This window comes from Lissotriton vulgaris, unplaced genomic scaffold, assembly GCF_964263255.1.
Source record: "Lissotriton vulgaris unplaced genomic scaffold, aLisVul1.2 SCAFFOLD_353, whole genome shotgun sequence".
In the NCBI taxonomy this organism is placed as follows: Eukaryota; Metazoa; Chordata; class Amphibia; order Caudata; family Salamandridae; genus Lissotriton; species Lissotriton vulgaris.
Genome location: NW_028244383.1, coordinates 422,196 through 441,965, shown reverse-complemented (window position 1 = coordinate 441,965; position 19,770 = coordinate 422,196). Strand labels below are relative to the sequence as shown.

The window sequence follows — 19,770 nt, the reverse complement described above, 5'->3', positions numbered from 1 at the left end:
AAAAACCTGGCTTTTCTCCTCATAATTTCCCTGTGCACTTTCCTCTCCGCTTAGGCCCATAAGGAATCAACAGCGCCAGGACACCCCTGGGTAACAGTGCACTTTAAATAGTAATAATATTAACATTAACTTACTGCTTGCCAGCCTCCACTGCCTCCTACACTGACTGTATTGAGTGATAATATATTTGCAGGGTCTCTATTGCCTCCCACAATCACAGTATTAAGTGATAATATATCTAGAGGTTCTCAATGACTCTCACGCTGACAGTATTGAGTGATAATATTTCTGCAGAATCTCTACTGCCTCTCACATTGATAGTATTTACTGATTATGTATCTGCAGGGTCTCCACTGCCTCCACACTGACTGGGTCTTTACTGACTCCAACACTGCCTTAATTTACTGATTATGTATCTGCAGGGTCTCACTTACTCTCACATTGACAGTATTGAGTGATAATATATCCGCCGGTCTCAGTGACACTCACTCAGAGAGTATTGAGTGATACATCTGCAGGGTCTCTACTGCCCTTCACAATCAATCAATCAATCATGGACTTGTTGAATACGACTACTCACCCATAAGGGTCTCAAGGAGCTGGGGGAGGGGGAAGGCGCAGGGTCCTGTCCATCAAGGAGGAGGTCTATTGAAGATCCATGTCTTGAGGTCCCTCGTGAAGTAGGGGAGTGATGTCGTCAGTCTGAGGTGGAGCGGTAGGGTGATCCAGGTTCTGGCAGCGAAGAAGGAGAAGGAGCGGCCTCCCAATCTGGACTTCTTGGTGCGAGGGGCCACAGCTTAGGAAAGCCGGGCTGATCGTAGGGTCCTTTGGGGTGCGTGGATGTGAGTCGCTATTCAGGTATGCTGGTTTGGTGTTGTGGAGGGTGTTGTGTGCATGGGTGAGAATCTTGAAGGTGATTCTTGCCTCAATGGGGAGCCTGTGTTGTGTGTGCAGGTGCTGGGTGATGTAGCAGTGTGTGTGTGTATGTGTCTTGTAAAGTGCACTGCTGCCCTGAGGCGTTGTGGCGCTGTAGACCGCTGGGGAACCCGTCCTGGCTATCCCTGTGAGATGGTCCCTACTGGGTATCTCCAAGGTGAAACCAGGCATCCCCGGCGAATGTGGGGGGCCGTTGTAGAGATGAGGCAAGCTAATGCCCAGAGTTGCCGAGTGTGATCTCTGGTTAGAGTAGGCACCGAGGCGAGAATTATCGAGTCCGCTGACCCTGGTCCACGACCCTGCCGCGTCGGGAATTGAACCCTGGTCCCGGGCCGTTCTCTGCTTCCGGGTCTGCCCCCTCTAACCAGTGAGCCACACCACTCCACAGGCAGGTTGAGGATTAGTCTGGCTGTGGCGTTTTGGATGTTTTGAAGTTTGCGGGTGAGGTTTTTGTTGATTGTGGCATAGAGTGCGTTGACGTAGTCAAGTGTGCTGGTGATGAAGGCGTGTGTTATGGCCTTTCTGTGTTTGAGGGGGATCCATTTGATGGTCTTGCGTAGAAGGCAGAGGGTGTGGAAGCAGGAGGATGCGACAGAGTTGATCTGGCGGTCCTTTTTGAGTTCGGAGTTCAGGATGACTCCGAGGTTGTGGGTGTGGTCCGTGGGGGTGGGTGGACTTCTGAGGGTGGGAGACCACCAGGTGTCGGTTCAGGTGTCGGGGTGTGGGCCTATGATGAGTAATTATGTTTTGTCTATGTTGAGTTGTAGACAGCTGCTCTTCATCCATTTTGAGACTTCTTCCATGCCTTCTTGAAAGTTGTGCTTGGCTGTGTTGGGTTAGTTGGGGTGTACAGTCATAATATCGAATAAAAAATATCGACTGACCAAAATATCGAGTCAAAAATATAGAATGGACAGAATATCGAATAGACAGAATATAGACTACAAAAATATCGAATAGAATAGCAAAATATCGAATAGAATAGCAATAATATCAAATCCAAATTATAGAATGCACAAAATATCGAATAGACAGAATATAGACAACAAAAATATCGAATTTGAGGTAAGTAAGTTAATATGAATTTTTTAAAGTGTTTTTTATGTTACTATATGTGTGAAAAGTGTATATTTATTTTATAATTCATTTTAATTATTAATTTAATTGTATTTAATTTTTGCGTAGTATAATTCTGTAGCGGGTTGTGGGTTTATAGGGAATAGGGCGGGAAGTAATTTAAATATAATTAATTAAATATGTTAACTCATTTATTGGTATTTATGTTGAATTAATTGGTAATTAGTTATTAATTGGCAATTAATTAAAATAAAATTGGTCAATAGTTTTAATTAATTGATTAATTGATAATTATGTTAATTTTTTATTTTTTTTCAGTAGTGGGTTGTGCGTTTATAGGGGAATAGTGTGGGAAGTAATTTAATTATAAATATTTACATTTGTAAATTTTTTTATTGCTTATTTTTGTTGTAATAATTCATTTTTTATTAAGTGTTAAATAATTTAGTGTTAATTGGTAAATAAGTTGTATTAGTAGATAATTTTTTTTAATAATTAAATTTCATTTGTATTTTTAATTAATTAATTAATATATTATATAAAATTGTTAATTATTTTATATTATTTGTAATCGCTATTAATATTTGATTTAATTTAATTCATATATGAAGTATTTACTTTCCCTACTGTTGCACTCACTGGAGTGGGAATAGTAATTTTTACCCCTATGCTATCCAACGCTTTCCCTACTGTTACACTCTCTGGAGTGGGAATAGTAATTTGTACCTCTACGCTATCCAACGCTTTCCCTACTGTTGCACTCACTGGAGTGGGATTAGCATAGCACAGCAGCCACCATTAAGTAGGGGTCAGGGAAGGCTGGTCAGCTGTAAGGCGGGAGCAGGGAGGGGAAACTTTCTTGGGCTGGTCGCGCTGAGGGGGAGGGGCATTGGGGGCAGCAATGGCATGGAAAAGCGGGAGAGAGATAACAGAATAAAGAGTAGAGTGAAAACAGAGTAAAAGTGAAAAGGAGGATGGAAAGTGATAGAAAGAGAGTGACAGTAAAAGGGTGAAAAACGAAGGTGAAAGGAAAAGGCAAGCAGAAAAACAGAGCAAGAGAAAGAATGAGAGGTCCACTGGACCACCAGGGATGAGGCGCAGGTATAGCCTGCGGGTGGAGGAGGGCCTCGAACACCAACACTCAAGAGTGCCGGGGTTCAGGAAGGGCTCAATTGATGGTAGAGCCACGAGGGTGGGAGAGCAATTTTACTGACTCCACACTCAGAGTATCCTCAGATTATGCATCGGCAGGGTCTCCACTGCCTCCCACACGGACAGTATTGTGTGATAATATATTTTCAGGGTCTCAATGACTCTCATACTTACAGATTGAGTGCTGATAAATCTGCAGGGTCTACACTAGCACCCACACTGACAGTATTCACTGACTATGTGTCTGCAGGGAATCCTCTGTCTACCACACTGACATTACTTAATGATTATGTATCTGTAGAGTTTCTACTGCCTCGCACACTGAGAGTATTATGTGATAATATATCTACAGCATCTCTACTGACTCACACACTGACAGTATTGGGTGATAAAATAGCTGTAGGGTCCTAATAAATCTCACGCTGACGGTGTTGATTGGTAATATGTCTGCAGGGTCTCCACTGCCTTTCACACTGACAGTATTTACTATTTATCTATCTGCAAGGTCCCCACTGACTTCCTCCTCACTGACAGCATCTCTACTAACTACCACACTGACAGCATTTACTGAATATGTATCTGTATGGTCTCAGTTGCTCTCACACTGACAGTTTTGAATGATTATATATCTGCAGGGTCTCCACTGCCTCCCAGACTGACATTATTTACTGATTTTATATTTGCGGGACTCCACTGCCTCCCACATTGACATTATTGAGCGATAATATACCTGCAGGGTTTCGGCTGACTCTCACACTGACAATATTGATTGATTATGTATCAGCAGGGCTCCACTCCCTCCCACCCTGACTATATTAACTTATTATGTATCTGTGAAATGAATGAAATGAATGAAACTTATATAGCGCACGACTTACCCTGGGGCATCTCCGCGCTTGCTTAGGGAACCCGTCCTGGTATTCCCCTGTGAGATAACCCTGGCAGGGTATCCACAAGGTGAAAGCCAGGCATCCCACCGCGAGGGGCCGTTGTGGAGATTAAGCAAGCTATTGCCCAGAGTCGCAGAGTGTGAACCCGTGAGTCGAGAAGGCACCGGAGCGAGAATTAACGAGTCCGTGGAATTTTTGAGCCCAAGACCCGCCGAGGCGGGGAATTGAACCCTGGTCTAGGGCCAAACTCAAGCTCCAGGTGTGCCGCCTCCAACCCCTGAGCCACACTTCTCCACACTGTGCGACTCCACTACCTTCCACACTCACAGTGTTGAGGTAATATGTATCTGCAGGGTCTCCACAGATTCCCACACTAACAGCTTTTAGTGATGATGTATCAGCAAGTTTTCAACATCTCTCAAACTGACGGAAATAAATGATGATGGATCAGAATGATCTCCACCGACTCACATTGTCATAAGTAACTTTTGTTTCTCCAGAACCTTCTATGATGGTCAATGGACAGGAACGATTGACCTGAATCTGCCAAACATCTGCTGAGATTTGTACTGACAGGAATGAGTGCTTTTGGGTCATTATTGACTCCATTGGCGCTCGTACAGGCAGGAATGAGTGATCATGTATCTGCCAGGATCACACAGACTCTCACAAAGAAAGTAAAGAGTTACACAGATCTGAAGGCTGTTCACTTACGTTCGCATTGTAATGAATGATTAGGGACCACATTTAAGGCCCTCGGTCCCTCAGGGTGGTAGAGATCATTGTCTCCAGCGCTGCAGGTGGACCACCACCTTCCAAATTAAGAGATCACATTGGGCCCTCTGAAGGTACTGAAAGCTTAGTTCATGAGTGCTAGAAACAGAGAATTGGAAGTGGTGTGCACCCTATCCAAGTAGGGTAAGGGTATTACACACACCCAAGAAAACCCCACCACCCCATGGTATCTTGGCACATGCAGTCAGGTTTACTCCAGAGACAATTTATAAAGCATTTGAACCATGACCGTGTCTCGGCTATGGGCATTCAATCCAGAGCAAAAAATCTGCTCGCCTCCTTCCTGTCGGAAAGAACGCAGGCAGTCACCTTGGGACCCTTTCAATCTGCGGAGTTAACTTTACCGTGTGGAGTTCCTCAAGGCTCATCCCTAAGTCCGACACTCTTTAACATCTATGTGTTGGACCTAGCTAGAGTTATAAAAGCTTACGGGATGGGCCTTCCCTCCTACGCAGACGACACTCAGCTGGTGTTGGCAATAAACAATGATGGAGAGAAGGTGGCTGAATGCTTTCAGGGAGGCATGCTGGCCATCAAGGACTGGATGGCCTGCAATTGCCTCAAATTGAATTCCGATAAGACGGAAGTTGTTATCTTTGGAAACCTATCTCCTACTTGGTCAAGTTCCTTGTGGCCACCTTCACTGGGACCTTTGCCTAACCCAGTCTCAAGGGTCAGGAACCTAGGAATTATGTTCGATGATAACCTGACCTTCGTTTCCCATGCCAACCAAGTAGTGTCAACGGCCTTCTACAAACTCCGATTCATAAAGAAAATAATCCCTTATGTACCAGAAAATGTAGGAAAAACTTTGGTTAGCACAATGGTAATGTCATCATTGGAATATTGTAATGGACTTTTTAAAAAAAAAATTTTTTATTGAGAGTTCATAAAAACAAGATCAACTTTACAGAATACATTTGTTAAAAACTTTGGTGCAATACATGGCATATGGTTATGAATAAATAATCAATAATCGATTGTCCATGACATGATTATAAAGTGCAAAGAGTAATTATAAAGTGCAGAAGTGCTTAAGAAAAATGCATATAGGCAGACTAGAGATTATGAAGGTATCTTTTACAATTCAAAAACACTCCAGAATTGTTCATATTTTTTAAGCGCCCCTGATCTGAGCGCATATTTTCTTTCCCTACCCTGTGTTCGTATTAATTTAGCCTTCCATGCCTGAAAGGTCGGTACTTGATTGGAATATTGTAATGGACTGTTTGCTAATGCACAATGCAGGGTCATCAAAAAAATGCAAACGGTCCAAAATGCGGCCACCAGAATGCTTTCTGGGACTCCAAAATTCAAACCTATTTCAGAGGTCATCCGAAATTACCATTGGCTGGTGATCAAGAACCGCATAAAATTTAAAGCTCTCTGTCTCACTTTCAAAGCTGTACACAAAAAAGGCCCCCAGTTTCTGATAAAACAGTAGATCCGCTACTGCGCATCAGCTGATGGTACCACGCACTAAGACGGTGTCTTGGGGAGACAGACGTTTTGTGGTGACAGCAGCCAGGCTCTGGAACGCTCTACCGTTACAGATTCGCTAATGTCAATCCCTATTCCAGTTCCTTACGATGATAAAAACATGGCTGTTTAATTAGTAAAATCAGTCTTGGATCCTGCACTGAGTCTATAGCGCCGAGACGCCCAAGGGCATTTGTTTGTGCTTTATAAATGTAAAAAATAAATAAATAAATAAACATACACATAGTATACAGTGAAAACACTACACATGGATGCCACACCAGTTTAGAAAAATAACCAATATTTAAAACAAGACCAACACGAAAAAAATCTAACATACACAAATCCAGATATCACTTTAAAAAAATATTACTGTAAAGAAATATAGCTATTAGAAAACAATAGCTCCAGCCAGGGCATTCTTGACGTTGTGACATGTACTAATCTAACAGTTTGGCGCTGACCCCAAGGAGTGCGCGGTGGCCAAGGAGTAACTGGGATCCCAAAGTAACAGTACCTTGAAAGCAATGAAAACAAAAATGTTGCACAGCGTCTGGGAGGTGAGGCATCACTTGTACCTGTTCGGCATCCTTTCCTTACTGCCAAAGGGGCGGTGAGGTGTTGGTTCCTTACTGCTATGCAGGGGAGGTGAGGAGACAGTTCCTTTCTGTGCAGAGGACCTTATCCAATGTTAATGGTGGTGCATTGGTTCCTTACGACAGTGCCGTGTTGAGGTGTTCGGGAGGTCACTCACTTCGATTTTCGACTCAACGATGATGCAGTTGAGGCGCTGGTGTTGGCAGGCGTGGGGGCTGCAGTGCAAGTCAGAGCAGTGAGTGGTGCATTTCAAAAGCAGTGTCCTCAGCTCACGTGTAGGCAGTGGCCTCGATGACAAAGTCAATGTCAATAAGTTGCTGCCCTCAACTACACCAGGGCTGTGGTATAAGTCGAGGTAGTGCATCGTGCTCTTCACAAGCAGTGCCCATGGCTCCAGTGCAGGCACTGTCGGCGCTGACAGAGTTGATGTTGCTTTTCTTTTGTTGCAGCTTCAGGCACATGATTCCAAGGGCCTAGAAATAGTGGTTGGCACCACTCTGCAATCAGGACTCCCTGCAGAGAAGCCCAGGTGATGTTAGCAATATGCAGGTGGTGACCCTGAGACTTCATAACAGGAGACAAGCACGCCCAAGCCCTTGGAGAACCTTGGAAGCAGGATTCAGATAGACTAGTCCTTTCTCTCTCAGGAAAGAAGCAGCAAGCAGCTGGTCAACCCAACAAGGAAAAAAGACAGAGTGGCAGTCCCTCCTACAGCATCAAGCACTTCTTCTTAGCAGAATATCCTCAGTCTAGAAGTCTTCTGACTTTGGGGTGTCAGAGGTCCAGTACTTATTCCCCCTTCTGCCTTTGAAGGAAAGTTTTTGCAGTGCATAGCACTCTGCCTTTTCCTGAAATGGCTCCAGACACACAACTGGAAAGGGGGAAGGTGGAGAAACCTTTGTGTGAGTGATTATGTATCTGCCAGGATCGCACAGATTCTCACAAAGAAAGTAAAGAGTTACACAGATCTGAAAGCTGTCCACTTACAGAGTAATGAATGATTAGGGACCACATTGAAGGCCCTCAGTAGAGATCATTGTCTCCATCACCACAGGCGGACCACCACCGGCCAAATTAAGAGATCACATTAGGCCCTCTGAAGGTACTGAGATCAGGCACTGCCCTATTTAGGTGTCAGTGACAACTCCATCAAAGAATCAAGCTCGGGAAGGCCTATCAGCCTGGTGATGGGCCAACAGGATATGCAGGGCCCACCTCGGCTTCCTTTGTTTGACTGTCTAGACGGAATGCACAAAGCCCAGCTGTTACCCTGACCCAGATGTGTATTCTAGGGGCAGACAGAGGCACAACATGGTGAAAGTAAGAAAATGCTAAGTTTCTAAAAGTTTTTTTGGTTAAACAAAACAACAGGTGGTTGTGAGATTTAAAGACATCTTTACCTATACATGAGATACATTTTACTCAATAATCATGACCTCAAATTTGTTTTAGTAATGATAGAACAAAAATGTGTTTTAAACTTTCACATTTAGTGCGATAAAAGAAAGGACAACACACATTCAACTCAATGGATACACAGTGAAAAAAATTTAAAAACGTGTGAAATAGGGAAAGGTCAATCAAATATACATTGTGATAACACAACATTAATACATGAACTAGGCTAAAATTGCATCCACAGTGGTAAGGGCCAAACCCCCTAAGTCAAACAAAACCTTTTTAAAGTCGTATTTCTAAACACGCAATTTAAAAACCAACTTCATCAAAAAAATATGCATTTTTAATTTCGAGGTTCAGAGACCCTAATCTCCAAATCTTTATGTGTTCCCAATTGGAATATACACTTGTAAGATGCTACAAGTCAGCTCCAACAATAACCTATGGGAGAGCTAGGCCTTGCTGTAGTGAAAAACAAAATTAACAGTATTTCACTACCAGGACATGTAAAGCACAACAGTACATGTCCTACTTTTAAGTAAATTGCATCCTGCACATGGGGCTACCTTGGGTCTACCTTAGGGGAACCATACATGTAATAAAAGAGAAAGTTTGGGCCTGGCAAGTGGGTGCACATGTCAGGTCAACATGGCAGTTTGAAACCGCGCACACAGATGCTGCAGTGGCAGGCCTGTGAAAAGTTTATAGGGCTTTTCTTGTGGCTGGAACAACCAGTGCTGCAGGCCCACTAGTAGCATTTGATTTACCGGCCCTTGGCACCCATGGTGCACTTTACTATGGACTTACTGGTAAAACAAATATGGCAATCATGAATAAATGAATTGCCATTATAATTTACAAAAGCGGCCATGTGCACTTTAGCACTGATTAGCAGTGGTCCAGTGCCCAGAACCCTAAAGCCAACAAAAAACGGTCAGAACAATTACAGGAGGAAGGTAAAAAGTTTAGGGATACCCCTGCAAAAAGAGCCAGGCCCAACAATCACAGCCATCGTGTATGTGTCTGTGCGTGAAAGCTTTTAGAAACAAACTTCCGAAGAGAAAATAAATATTGACCCTGACATTGTGGGACTCATTATTTTTTACGGAGTTTGTGGCCACTACGTTTTTCATGGTAATGACCAGTAAAAAAAAGACATCAGACAAAAAAGCTCTACGCAAATCTGGGGGTCTGAACTACTTGCTGTGACAGTCCCTTCTCTCTTGCGTCATTCCCTCTCGTCTAACAATGGAGTGGGCACACCCAGAGACAGACAGGCGGAGCGCTCCATCACATGTATGACTAGATCCAACCCATGTGCCTGCATGGCCCACACACTGGCAGATATGACTGATTATGGATCCCCGGGGTCTTCTCTGACACTCACTTTGACAGTAATGAGTGCTTATGGAGTTGTAGGATCTATACTGACTCACACTCAAAGTCCTTAGTGTTTAGTGAAATCTTTTCTAGAGCTGTCCAACACAGCATGCCCACCAGGACCCATCAGGTTTATGTTTGAATAGCTGAAATGATAGGAGAGTAAACTAATCCTTGTGAATTTTTAAAATATATTTTAGCTGGATCTCTGTTGAATTGATGGCATCAGAAGTTTCTTCCATCGTTACACGAGCAGCACTTGGCCGACCAATTCACCTTGGGGCGCTGTACGACTGCCGCAATGATGTCATGATTCCAGGTAAAGAATAGCAGGATTCATATTTCTGATTATTTTTGGTGTGACACCATTTCTTAGTATGGAACTTTACTGAGAGAGAGAAAGAAGGAGACAGAAGAAAGAGAGAGAGAATCATTGTCTCTGACTTTCTTCCTCTCTCTCTCTTTGACTAAGTACCATGTCAACACAAATATAAAGATAATCAACTGACCTCGTGATAAGGCTAACATCTTGCACTTGCAGACTTTCGTGCTGACCGCCACTTCTTCTGACAGGCATCAAGTGATGCGGTTTGAGCCTGAAATCCGCTCTCCCGCCAATCACACTTTGCTACTTGACTAATCTCAGAAAGGTGTTGTTTGGTGTTTACTGCTGCAGCCACGTGCTTCATGGGTATAAGGGGCTTATTTACAAGCCCATTGCGCCGCCGCTGAGTCATTTTGTTTTGAGGTACTGGTGGCGCATTGGGCTTCCCCATATTTACAAAGCCATGTAAAGTCATGGTGTGTGACTTTCCACGGTCTTGTAAATATGTTTCCCTTTCACACATATCTGTCCTGGAAAGGAGTGTTCCATGTGTGTTGCTGTGAGTGTTCCCACACAACACCCATGGATTGTGCTGCATCCCCTTCCTGCACAAAAGCAATCATCCCCTCAACGCAGGCACCCCTTCAAAATGACACCGTCTGTGCACAGTCACAGAGGAGAAGGGAGGAATGCTCCGTATCTTGTAGATACAGCACATTCCACCCCTTGTATTTGATGTACTGCAGTGCATCAGGGAGGCTTGCTGCACTGCTGTGCGTCAACATATTGTGAATGAGGCCCTAAATACCACTCCCTTCTATTTCAGTTACTTGTTAAGTTGTGTTTGTCTTTTTGATCAATTTAGCTCCTACACACAATCACAAATTAAAATGTGCCTAATTAAGCATTACATTGTTGCCCATGTACAATCCAGATGTTACGATGCATGGATTTCAATTCACCAAAGTGCTGCGGTTTTGCCTCACGCGAAGTGACAACATTTGATCGCTTAGCGAGTGACATGACAGGACTCAATGTGAGGAGTTACTCCCCAATGTGGCTCCTACTTTCTTCCAGGGTCCAGCTTAGCTTGGATCTTCTTGCTGCAGAGGAAGTGCATCTCACCACAAAATAGTTGAAAGCAGCTCATTTAGTATTCTAAATTCAGCTTCAGTTTATTGTAGGAAAAGTGAACAGTTGTCCAAATTTTGTAAAATGGGACGAAAACTATGTATTTTAAAATCTGTTTAATCCCAGGGGCTTGTTAGCCAAGTGTAAGCTATCGTTTGGAGAGGAGATATGTTCTAATCTCCTGTTGGATGTAATGCATTCTCTGCACAGCTTCTCTATTTCCCTGCTCTGCTCAGCCTGTGTATGATGTAATAGAATGTTGGTGAGGACTGAAGGAGGTAGAGAGTGGGCTGAGCAGAGAGGGTGCTGCTCCAGCTGGGGTTCCCTATTAAGTAACTTGTAACCTTTCCAATAACCCTACAACCTGCTATCCTACGTGAACTGCCTATTCGACTTCTGCTTATATAGAGGAATTCTTTTTAATTACAAAATTGGTGACGACTAGTAAACGACTTAAAAACTAACCTACGAATGGAGGCTTGAAATAAGCTGGTGCTAAGGCTCAAATGAAGTTTCCTGCATCAATGCACATTATGTGTAATAACTACATGTATATGTTCCACTGAGTTGAAGAGGTGGATGTTCTTATAGAAAAAATTAAAAGTGGGGTGTAAGTAAGAGAAGATGGAAGTAAGGAGGGGCCCTTGTTATTGAGACCTGTGATAGTAGCATCAAATCATTCTTTCCTATATGGTCCAAGGGACCGAGGCCGAATAGGCTCCAGCCTAATAGAAGGGAGGGTGTCCCAAGGGGGTGGGTCACACAGGGGAAGGAGGGTGTGGTGGTGAGGTGCACCGGGTGGGGAACAGTGGGTAAAGAATTTTTAAAAATCCTCAATCTCACATTTATAAGTGATTGGCTACTTTGGATTTTACCACCAAATGGCAGGTATACCCCCTTTGGGTAGCGAGATAAAGTTTATCTTGTGGAATGTCAATGGGTTAAGGTGCCCCGGTAGACATCAATTGGTGATGAAATATTTAGAACTATCCCCTGCTCAAATTGGCCTTATCCAGGAGACAGATTTAAGCCATGCAGAGTGTTCTATTATATTCTCTAAATACTCTGGGTAAAATATTTTTGCTCTTCTGAGCAGACAGTTCATAGAAATGGGGTGCCCATATTGATAAAACAGGGGGAAGGATGCTCCATTAAATCCATTCATTCCGACCAGCCAGGGAGGTAGATAGTGGCCACATTAAATTTTGGAAGCCTAGAATTAGCATGTGCTTCCTTCTATGGTTCCAATACCGAAAACCCAATGTATATTTTAAAATTACAATCTAATCTGTTTGAAATTGTCTCACCAATAACCATAGGAGGTGATTTGAATGTTCTTCTTGACTCCGTAAAAGACCGATCCAATCTGAGCCATTATTTCGGGGTTCCTAGAGTAAGACAAGCATTGAAAAACATTTTACACGATCTGGAGCTTGTGGACATCTGGAGGGTAAAGATGGGTGATAAAAAGAGATTTACGTTTCATAGTAAGAAGCACGGTCATTCTTCAAGAATTGATTATGTTTTAATGGATAGGCCAAGCTTAGATAATATGAACCGTATAACTGTCTTGCCTAGTCGCATATCTGACCATACCCGGTGTTTTTTTTCGTATGTGGGAAAAAGGCATAATTTCAACCCAGATAGACACCTGAAGGTCTATGCTGTCAGATGTGGACATAGCAAGGGCTCTCAAATTGGCTACCCTAGACTATTTTTCTATAAATATGGCTTTGACTTCTATGGTCTATGTTTGGGATGCCTTTAAGGCTAATATAAGGGGCCTGTTGCATAATCTTATATGTTCAAAGCAATAGGGCAGAGACTCTGGAGCTACAGTCCTTGGAAGGGAAAATCTGTTTACTGGAGGAGGAGAGTTTTCGGATCAGCTATGGGAATATTGAAAGGCTCTCATTAGTCCTGGGAGATCTGGAAGAAATCCATCAGGAGTATGGGGTAGGTTGGATCATAAATGTATGGCACTATTGAGGACTAAAAACATGCAAATGTTCGAGTATGGAGCGAGGGCAGGTGCCCTTTTGGCATGGAAAGAGTAGATCGCTCAAAGAATAACATGAATAAATTGATAATAAATGGAAGAGGTGAGAAGTCAAGTAAGCTGGAGGACATGCAATCCTGCCTTCTCTCTCTATTCTCAGATCTATATAGGTAGGAGACGGTGCCTAATACTGAAATCCTTCAAAATTGTCTCAGAGCGAAATCTTTGCCGACTTTAACTAATTAGGGTGGTGAATGCTTAGATGCTCCAATTACTGAGAATGATATAAGAGACCAAACAAGTAAGTGCAAAAAAAATAAGGCAGCTGGCACCGATGCACTTCCCAGTGAAGTTTATAAACTCCTCCTGGATGAGTTGGTCCCGATACTGGGTATTCTATTTAATTCAGTGTATAGGTTGGAATGACAGGCTCCTAGCTCTTGGAAAGAAGCAACCATTATATTGATACTGAAACCAGGGAAAGACCCCTAAAAAACAGACTCCTATAGACCAATCTCCCTGCTGAATGCAAATTAAAAGATCTTCATGAGTGTTCTTTCAGAGAGAATGGTCAAGTTGGCCCCTCAGCTGTGAAATTCTGACCAAAAAGGTTTTATTTCCAGGAGATATATCCAGTAGCAGATGCACCAGCTAATTGGAAACACCGATTTGGCAATGGAGTGATTGGATCCCATGGCCATAGTGGGACTTAACGCGGCCAAGGCGTTCAATAGAGTCTGCTTGGTATACCCCTGGGAGGTACTTAGGGTGATGGGTTTTGGTCCTACCTATGTTCAGACCATAATGAAGTGTTATCAAGGTGCTGCTGCAGCCCTAGGGTTGTCTTTCCCTATTTTGTTCGCCCTTGCCTTATTTTTCCCACTTTTTTTTGTTGGCCTTAGGTCTCCAGGCACCTTCCCATGCCAATCAATGCTAAGGTGCAGGTGCTCTTTACTTCAAACATGGCTGCCACTGGCCCCTGCTACTGCTGCGTGGTCTTTTTCTAGTAGCACCCTAGTTGCCAGGAGCTGGCTGGGACCCCAAACATTGTTGCAATGCCAGCCTTCCATCGCCTGCCCATAGTTAGAGTGGGGAAGCTCCTGGAACCTTCCAGAATGGAGGCGGAGCCTATTTTTGCCGCCTCAGAGAGGGGTCACCTGACCTGGGCATATTTAAGGAAGGGAGGGAAACTTTTTAGTCAGTTGGGGCATCATTGACCTGGGGGACCCACGCAGGAGACTTAGGCGGTAGGGGCTACTTAGGGGCCTATGCCACTGGGAGTGACAGGGCTTAGGTGCTGCCTTCCAAGTAGAGTGAGGAACCCTGAACTAGCCCACTGATCTGGCCCGGCGGGAGGGGAACCCAGGGACCATCTGCAGTGACCTGCTGACAAGCCTTCAACTCAACCCCCCCCCTTCAAGAAACAAGGAACTATCCACAAGGGCGCCAGAACCATCAAACGCCAAGAAGACCACCTATTGCTGAGGAGGACTACTGGGGATCAACCAGGTACTGGGCTGTGCCAAGTCTGCGCCCCTTTGCCTCCACCTGGGCCCCTGCTCTGTCTTGATTGAACTGCCTCATGTGACTGTGCTGCCTGTGGCTCAAGCGCTGTAGCCCCCTGCCGAAGCGATAGAACCCGAGTACCCAGAACTGCTGTTGCGCCCTCTAGTGCTGTGCCTCTGGTGTCTGCTGAAACGATGTGCCCTTCTAGGCGCCGGGACCACGTGGCGCTGCTCCCCCACTCACCGCTGCAGCCCGGGTCCTCAGAGAGCCTATTTGCGGGTACCGATCCACTTCCTGGGCAGGTAGACGACCAGCGCTGCCTCGGACCGCCACAGGGCCCCGCTGAGGCCCTCATCACCACTGCGGGTCGGCGGTGAATAGAGGCCACCTCCGCTGCCATTGACTCCGTCCCAGCGGCCCTCGGAGCCAGGAGAGGGCCGCCGCCTTGCTGAGGTAGGCCGCGTTAGGCCTTGAAGTTGGGACACTCCTCCCACGTGACGGGGGCGCCCGGCCGCGTCATTGGCCGCACCTCCGCCTAAAGCCACGCAGCCGTTGGCTGCCGTTCAGCCGCCCCCGGCAGCCGCTTCCCGATTGGCCGCTGTGGTCAGGCCCCTCCACCAGCCTCCTCCCGATTGGTTCCCAGGCCTGGAAGCCATGGAAGGCCCGGGAACAGCCTGGGAACACCGCTGGAGGGCTCTGTTCAGAACAAGAGCCCCCCTCCCTACGAGGAACACTCCGCAAGGGCCCGAGTAGGCCGAAGACTTCAGGTAACCCCTGGGGGAGGAGTGCGGCAAGCTCGCGTGGACGCGGGGCCTCCAGGGTGCCAGAAGGAGGCCTAAACACACTGTGAGGGCCTCACTGGATAAGAGTTAACCCTGACCTGGGGTAAAGTTAAGGGCTCATGTTGCTTTCTTTTAGCCTCAAGCACACTTTACTCAGGAGTACTGAAATGCTCCTCTAAGCCCTATGCATGGTCCCCCCCCTGCTTAATGAAACGCTCCCCTGTGCTAGATGCAATGTTTATTCATGAGATTCATGAAATGTTTAGTCTGATCTAAGGAACTGTTCCTTTTTGCCTGTTACGGGGTTGATCGTAAAGGGTGCCTGAGTTCTAACAAGTCTTACTCCTCATACTAGGAAGGAGTTACTCAGGCCCCGATGCCTAGGTTATTCGTTGCTGCGTGAAGTACTTTTGCCTAATGCAAAGTCGAGGAAATGTTTTCATGCAATAGCCAAGTTTTATATGTTTAAAGAAATGCATATGTTCACCAAATGCTGAGTTCTCTTTGCCTAATGAAATGTGTAGTCCTGATCCAGGAAATGCTTATACTTACTGGAAGTGATTCCCCAAATGTTTATTCTTTTTTTCAAAACTCTTTTTATTGATAGATCGCACATAATCAATAGTTAGCAGCACTCCGTACCCCGGAGGGGCTGCAAGCAAGCAACTGTCATCGAATACCGCAATCCATGTTTTATCATATAACAAAACCCTTAACTCCCGACCCATCTAAACCATCCTCCCACCACTACCCTTCCCCCCAACCCGGATTCCCCCTTCCCCCCGGCACAGTGTCATCTACATCCTGCAAAGAAATAACGAGTTACATATACAGTGCTATACATGGCATGACGCCCTTAGAACCCTTCTACAACAGTCCGTTAGTGTCTCTTGGCAGTGCTGGCGGTTCCAGCCATATGGCCCTGTAGTCTGCCCACCTCTTCCATATTTTGTAATGCTTTCAAGGGCAGCCTCTGGCTTCGAAAATCGGCCTCTCTAACCTGATGTAAAAATCTAGGCCCTTTTTCACCACCCCGATCTTAGGAGCCTGGGGATCCTTCCAGGCATGAGCCACGTCCCGCTTTGCAACCACTAGACCCAATTTGAGCAGATGTCCCTTGTAGATGTTGCCTCCCACTCCATCAAAGACGTGGAGAAGCCCCAGTTTGGGAGTGCGCGGGAGGTCCCAACCCAAACCCAACACTTCAGCCAAACAGTCCCACACTCCTGTCCAGAATCTAGTCAAACCGCCACAGCTCCACACTGTATGTATGAAAGTGCCCATCGCATGTCCACAGCGCAAACATTCAGGGGACTCAATCAATCCAGCACGCCAAAGCCTTTCCCTGGTGTAGGTATTTAAATTAAATAAAGCGCAGGCGCACAGCAATGGCCGCCCCTCTTGGGGCCTCAAGGGCCTCCCGCCAATTCTCTTCCTCCAGTTCCCCCACATCTCCTTCCCAAGTCTCCCTCAGTTTCTGTAGTGAGGAGGAGCAGTGTGTGAATAAGGTTTGATAGATGCGGGATATTTTCTTGTCCTCTAGGTCTCCCATGAACAGTTTGGCCTCTATTGGGCTAAACTCCGGCAAGGAGTCCAAGCCCTCCAGAGCAGGTGTAATGGCATGGCGGAACTGTAAATACTTGAAAAACTGTGTTCGGGGCATATGGAACTCCTCGCTGAGTTCCTGAAAGGATTCGAGTGTTGTACCTTTTAGGACGTGGCCCAGAGTGGAGATCCCTATGGAGTCCCAGCCCCGAAAGCCCTCCAGCGCCATTAGCGCCGGCAGTCGACCGTTGTGCCAGAGTGGGGTCTCCCCCGTCAGCCTACCCCACCAACCCATACGGCGCAGTGTCTGCCTCCAAATCTGGAATACCACCTGGGTGGCCCTGGGTAATCCCTTCCTGAGCCATACGGAGTAAAGAATGGTATGCAACGTGTTCGGTTCCATGAGGTATCTCTCGAGGGCGTATGCCGGGTCCCCTCTATCCGCATACCACCATTCGTTTAGGATAAGGAGGTGGGAAGCCTGGTAGTAGGACAAAATATCGGATGTCGCAAGCCCTCCGCAGTACGTAGATAGAAAACACGTACGAAGGGCCACCCTCACGGCTCCCCCCGCCCACAAGAACTGGTTTAGTGCCGAATTTACTTGACGGAACCATTGTGGCGGGATCACATATGGGTGATTCTGAAGCTGGTATAACAAGCGTGGAAGGGCAACCATTTTAAAGATGGCCGACCTGCCATAGATATTGAGGGGCATACGAGACCAAGACTTCATGTCCATCCGAACTCGGTCCCAAACCGGGACCATGTTACGCTCCCAAGCAATAACTGGGGACGTCGTCAGAAAGACTCCTAGGTACATGAGACTGCCGGTAGCCATTTGTAGTGGCGAGGTCCATGAGCCGAGTCCCCCAGGGTCGCCCAGCACCCACAAGGTGAATTTACACGGGTTCAGGTAAAATCCCGATACTTCGCCAAAAACTTTCATAATTTCCAAGACTTGCGGTCCCTACCTGTTCAGGTCCGTAAGGAAAAACAGGACGTCGTCCGCATAGAGCGCAATCCGGTCCGACGGACCCGTCTCCCACTCGAGGCCCCGTACTTGTGCATCCATCCGGACCCAAGAGGACAGTGGCTCCATGGCTAGGGCGAAGAGGTATGGCGAGAGGGGGCATCCCCGTCGATTGCCTCGTTGTATGGAGAAGACCGCCGACGTAGCTCCAGCCACTCTCACTGAGGCCGTCAGCTCTGTATAAAGTAGCTTCAGGTAGGACATGAACCTTGGCCCCAGGTTGAGGCGAGAGAGGAGTGCAAAGAGGTAGACCCAGCTCAAGGAATCAAAGGCCCTGTCTATATCAGCTAGGAATAGCGCCGCCTGGGCCCGGAGACCCCCAATGGCTTCAACTGCCACATGCGCGCGCCTGATGTTATGTCGTGTTGCCCTGTGGGGCATAAACCCGGCCTGGTCCGGATGAATCAAGTCCGTTATTAGGGGAAGTAGCCGGTTCGCAAGCGCCTTGGCCAAGATCTTGGCCTCAATATTTAGAAGCGAGATCGGGCGATACGACTCATGTTTGTCTGGGGGCCTTCCGGGTTTGCAAAACACTACAATCTCAGCATGTCTCCAATCGGGCGGTAGGAGTCCTCGTTCCCTCGCCGCCTCCAAGGCCCTCTGATAGTGGGGTCCCAGCTGGAGATGGTACTTCCTGAAGAATTCGCTCGGGAACCCGTTAGGGCCAGAAGCCTTGCTGGTTTAAGTTCCCCCAGGGCCGTACCCAGCTCTTCTGCGGACAATGGGAGCTCCAATCGCTCTCGCGCCACCTCGGGGAGCATACGCGGTGGGAGGTCTGCAATAAATTTATCAACGTCCGGCGCAGATTGGCATTCCCGTGTGGCATATTGGGCTGCATAGTATTGAGCGAAGCTGTTCGCCAGCTCCCCTGCCGACGAAATCGGGGAACCAGTTTCATCCCTAGGAGCCGGCAACACCGGCATTTGTGCCGAGGCTTGGCAGAGTCTATGCAGCATTGTGCTCGACTTATCGCCCCACTGGTAGATCCTACTCCGTGTCGCCAACCACATCTGTCGGGCCTCATCTAGCAGTAGGGATGCATGAGACTGCTGAGCCAAGAGTAGTTGCCCCACATCCCCACCATCCCCAGTGGGTCCGCAGCGTGATTCAAGTAGTTCAACCGCCGCAGCGGCATTCACTAGCTCCTCTCTGCGCCTCCTACGAGCCGCCGCACACCAGGCAATGTCCACTCCACGGAGTGTGGGCTTTAGAGCCTCCCAGAGCGTCGTGACATCCTCCACTGAGCCTAAGTTGTCTTCCCAATGGTGGGCTATAGCCTCTCCCATGTGAGTTTGGTAGTCCTCCTGCTGTAAGCTCCACCCTGAGAGGCGCCACCTAAACGGCTCTCTCGCCCTGTCTAGGGTGATGTTTACCGTGACTGGGGAGTGATCAGATAGTCCCCGCGGCTGATCCTCTCAACTGCTGTTGTAGGGACAAATATGTAGTCGAGTCTAGAAAACGATTTGTGAACCGCTGAGACATAGGTATATTCCCGCTTCTGGGCGTGTAGATACTGCCATGTGTCTACCCAACCCATCCCCTGCCCCATATTTCTTAGTTTAGTAGGTGTGTCCACCGGTTGGTTATCTCCAGATCTACATCTATCCATGCGGCTGTGCATAACATCATTCCAATCGCCCCCAATCACAGCCAGTCCCTCCGGAATCTCAGTCCACACCGTAAACAGCTTCTCCACTAGTGACCACTGCAGTGGGGGTGGGGCATACACACTTCCAATCACCTGG

General features: G+C 46.7%; 1 protein-coding gene across 1 annotated transcript in view; it reads left to right on the top strand.

Annotated features, from left to right (window-relative positions):
• The first annotated feature begins 9,923 nt into the window (after positions 1-9,923).
• LOC147667578 (verrucotoxin subunit beta-like) overlaps positions 9,924-19,770 on the top strand; it is a 118,159-nt gene continuing 108,312 nt past the window's right edge. Inside the window, exon 1 of the mRNA XM_086948809.1 lies at positions 9,924-10,023. Coding sequence (XP_086804935.1) covers positions 9,924-10,023 — 100 coding nt within the window. The remainder of the gene's footprint in view (positions 10,024-19,770) is intronic.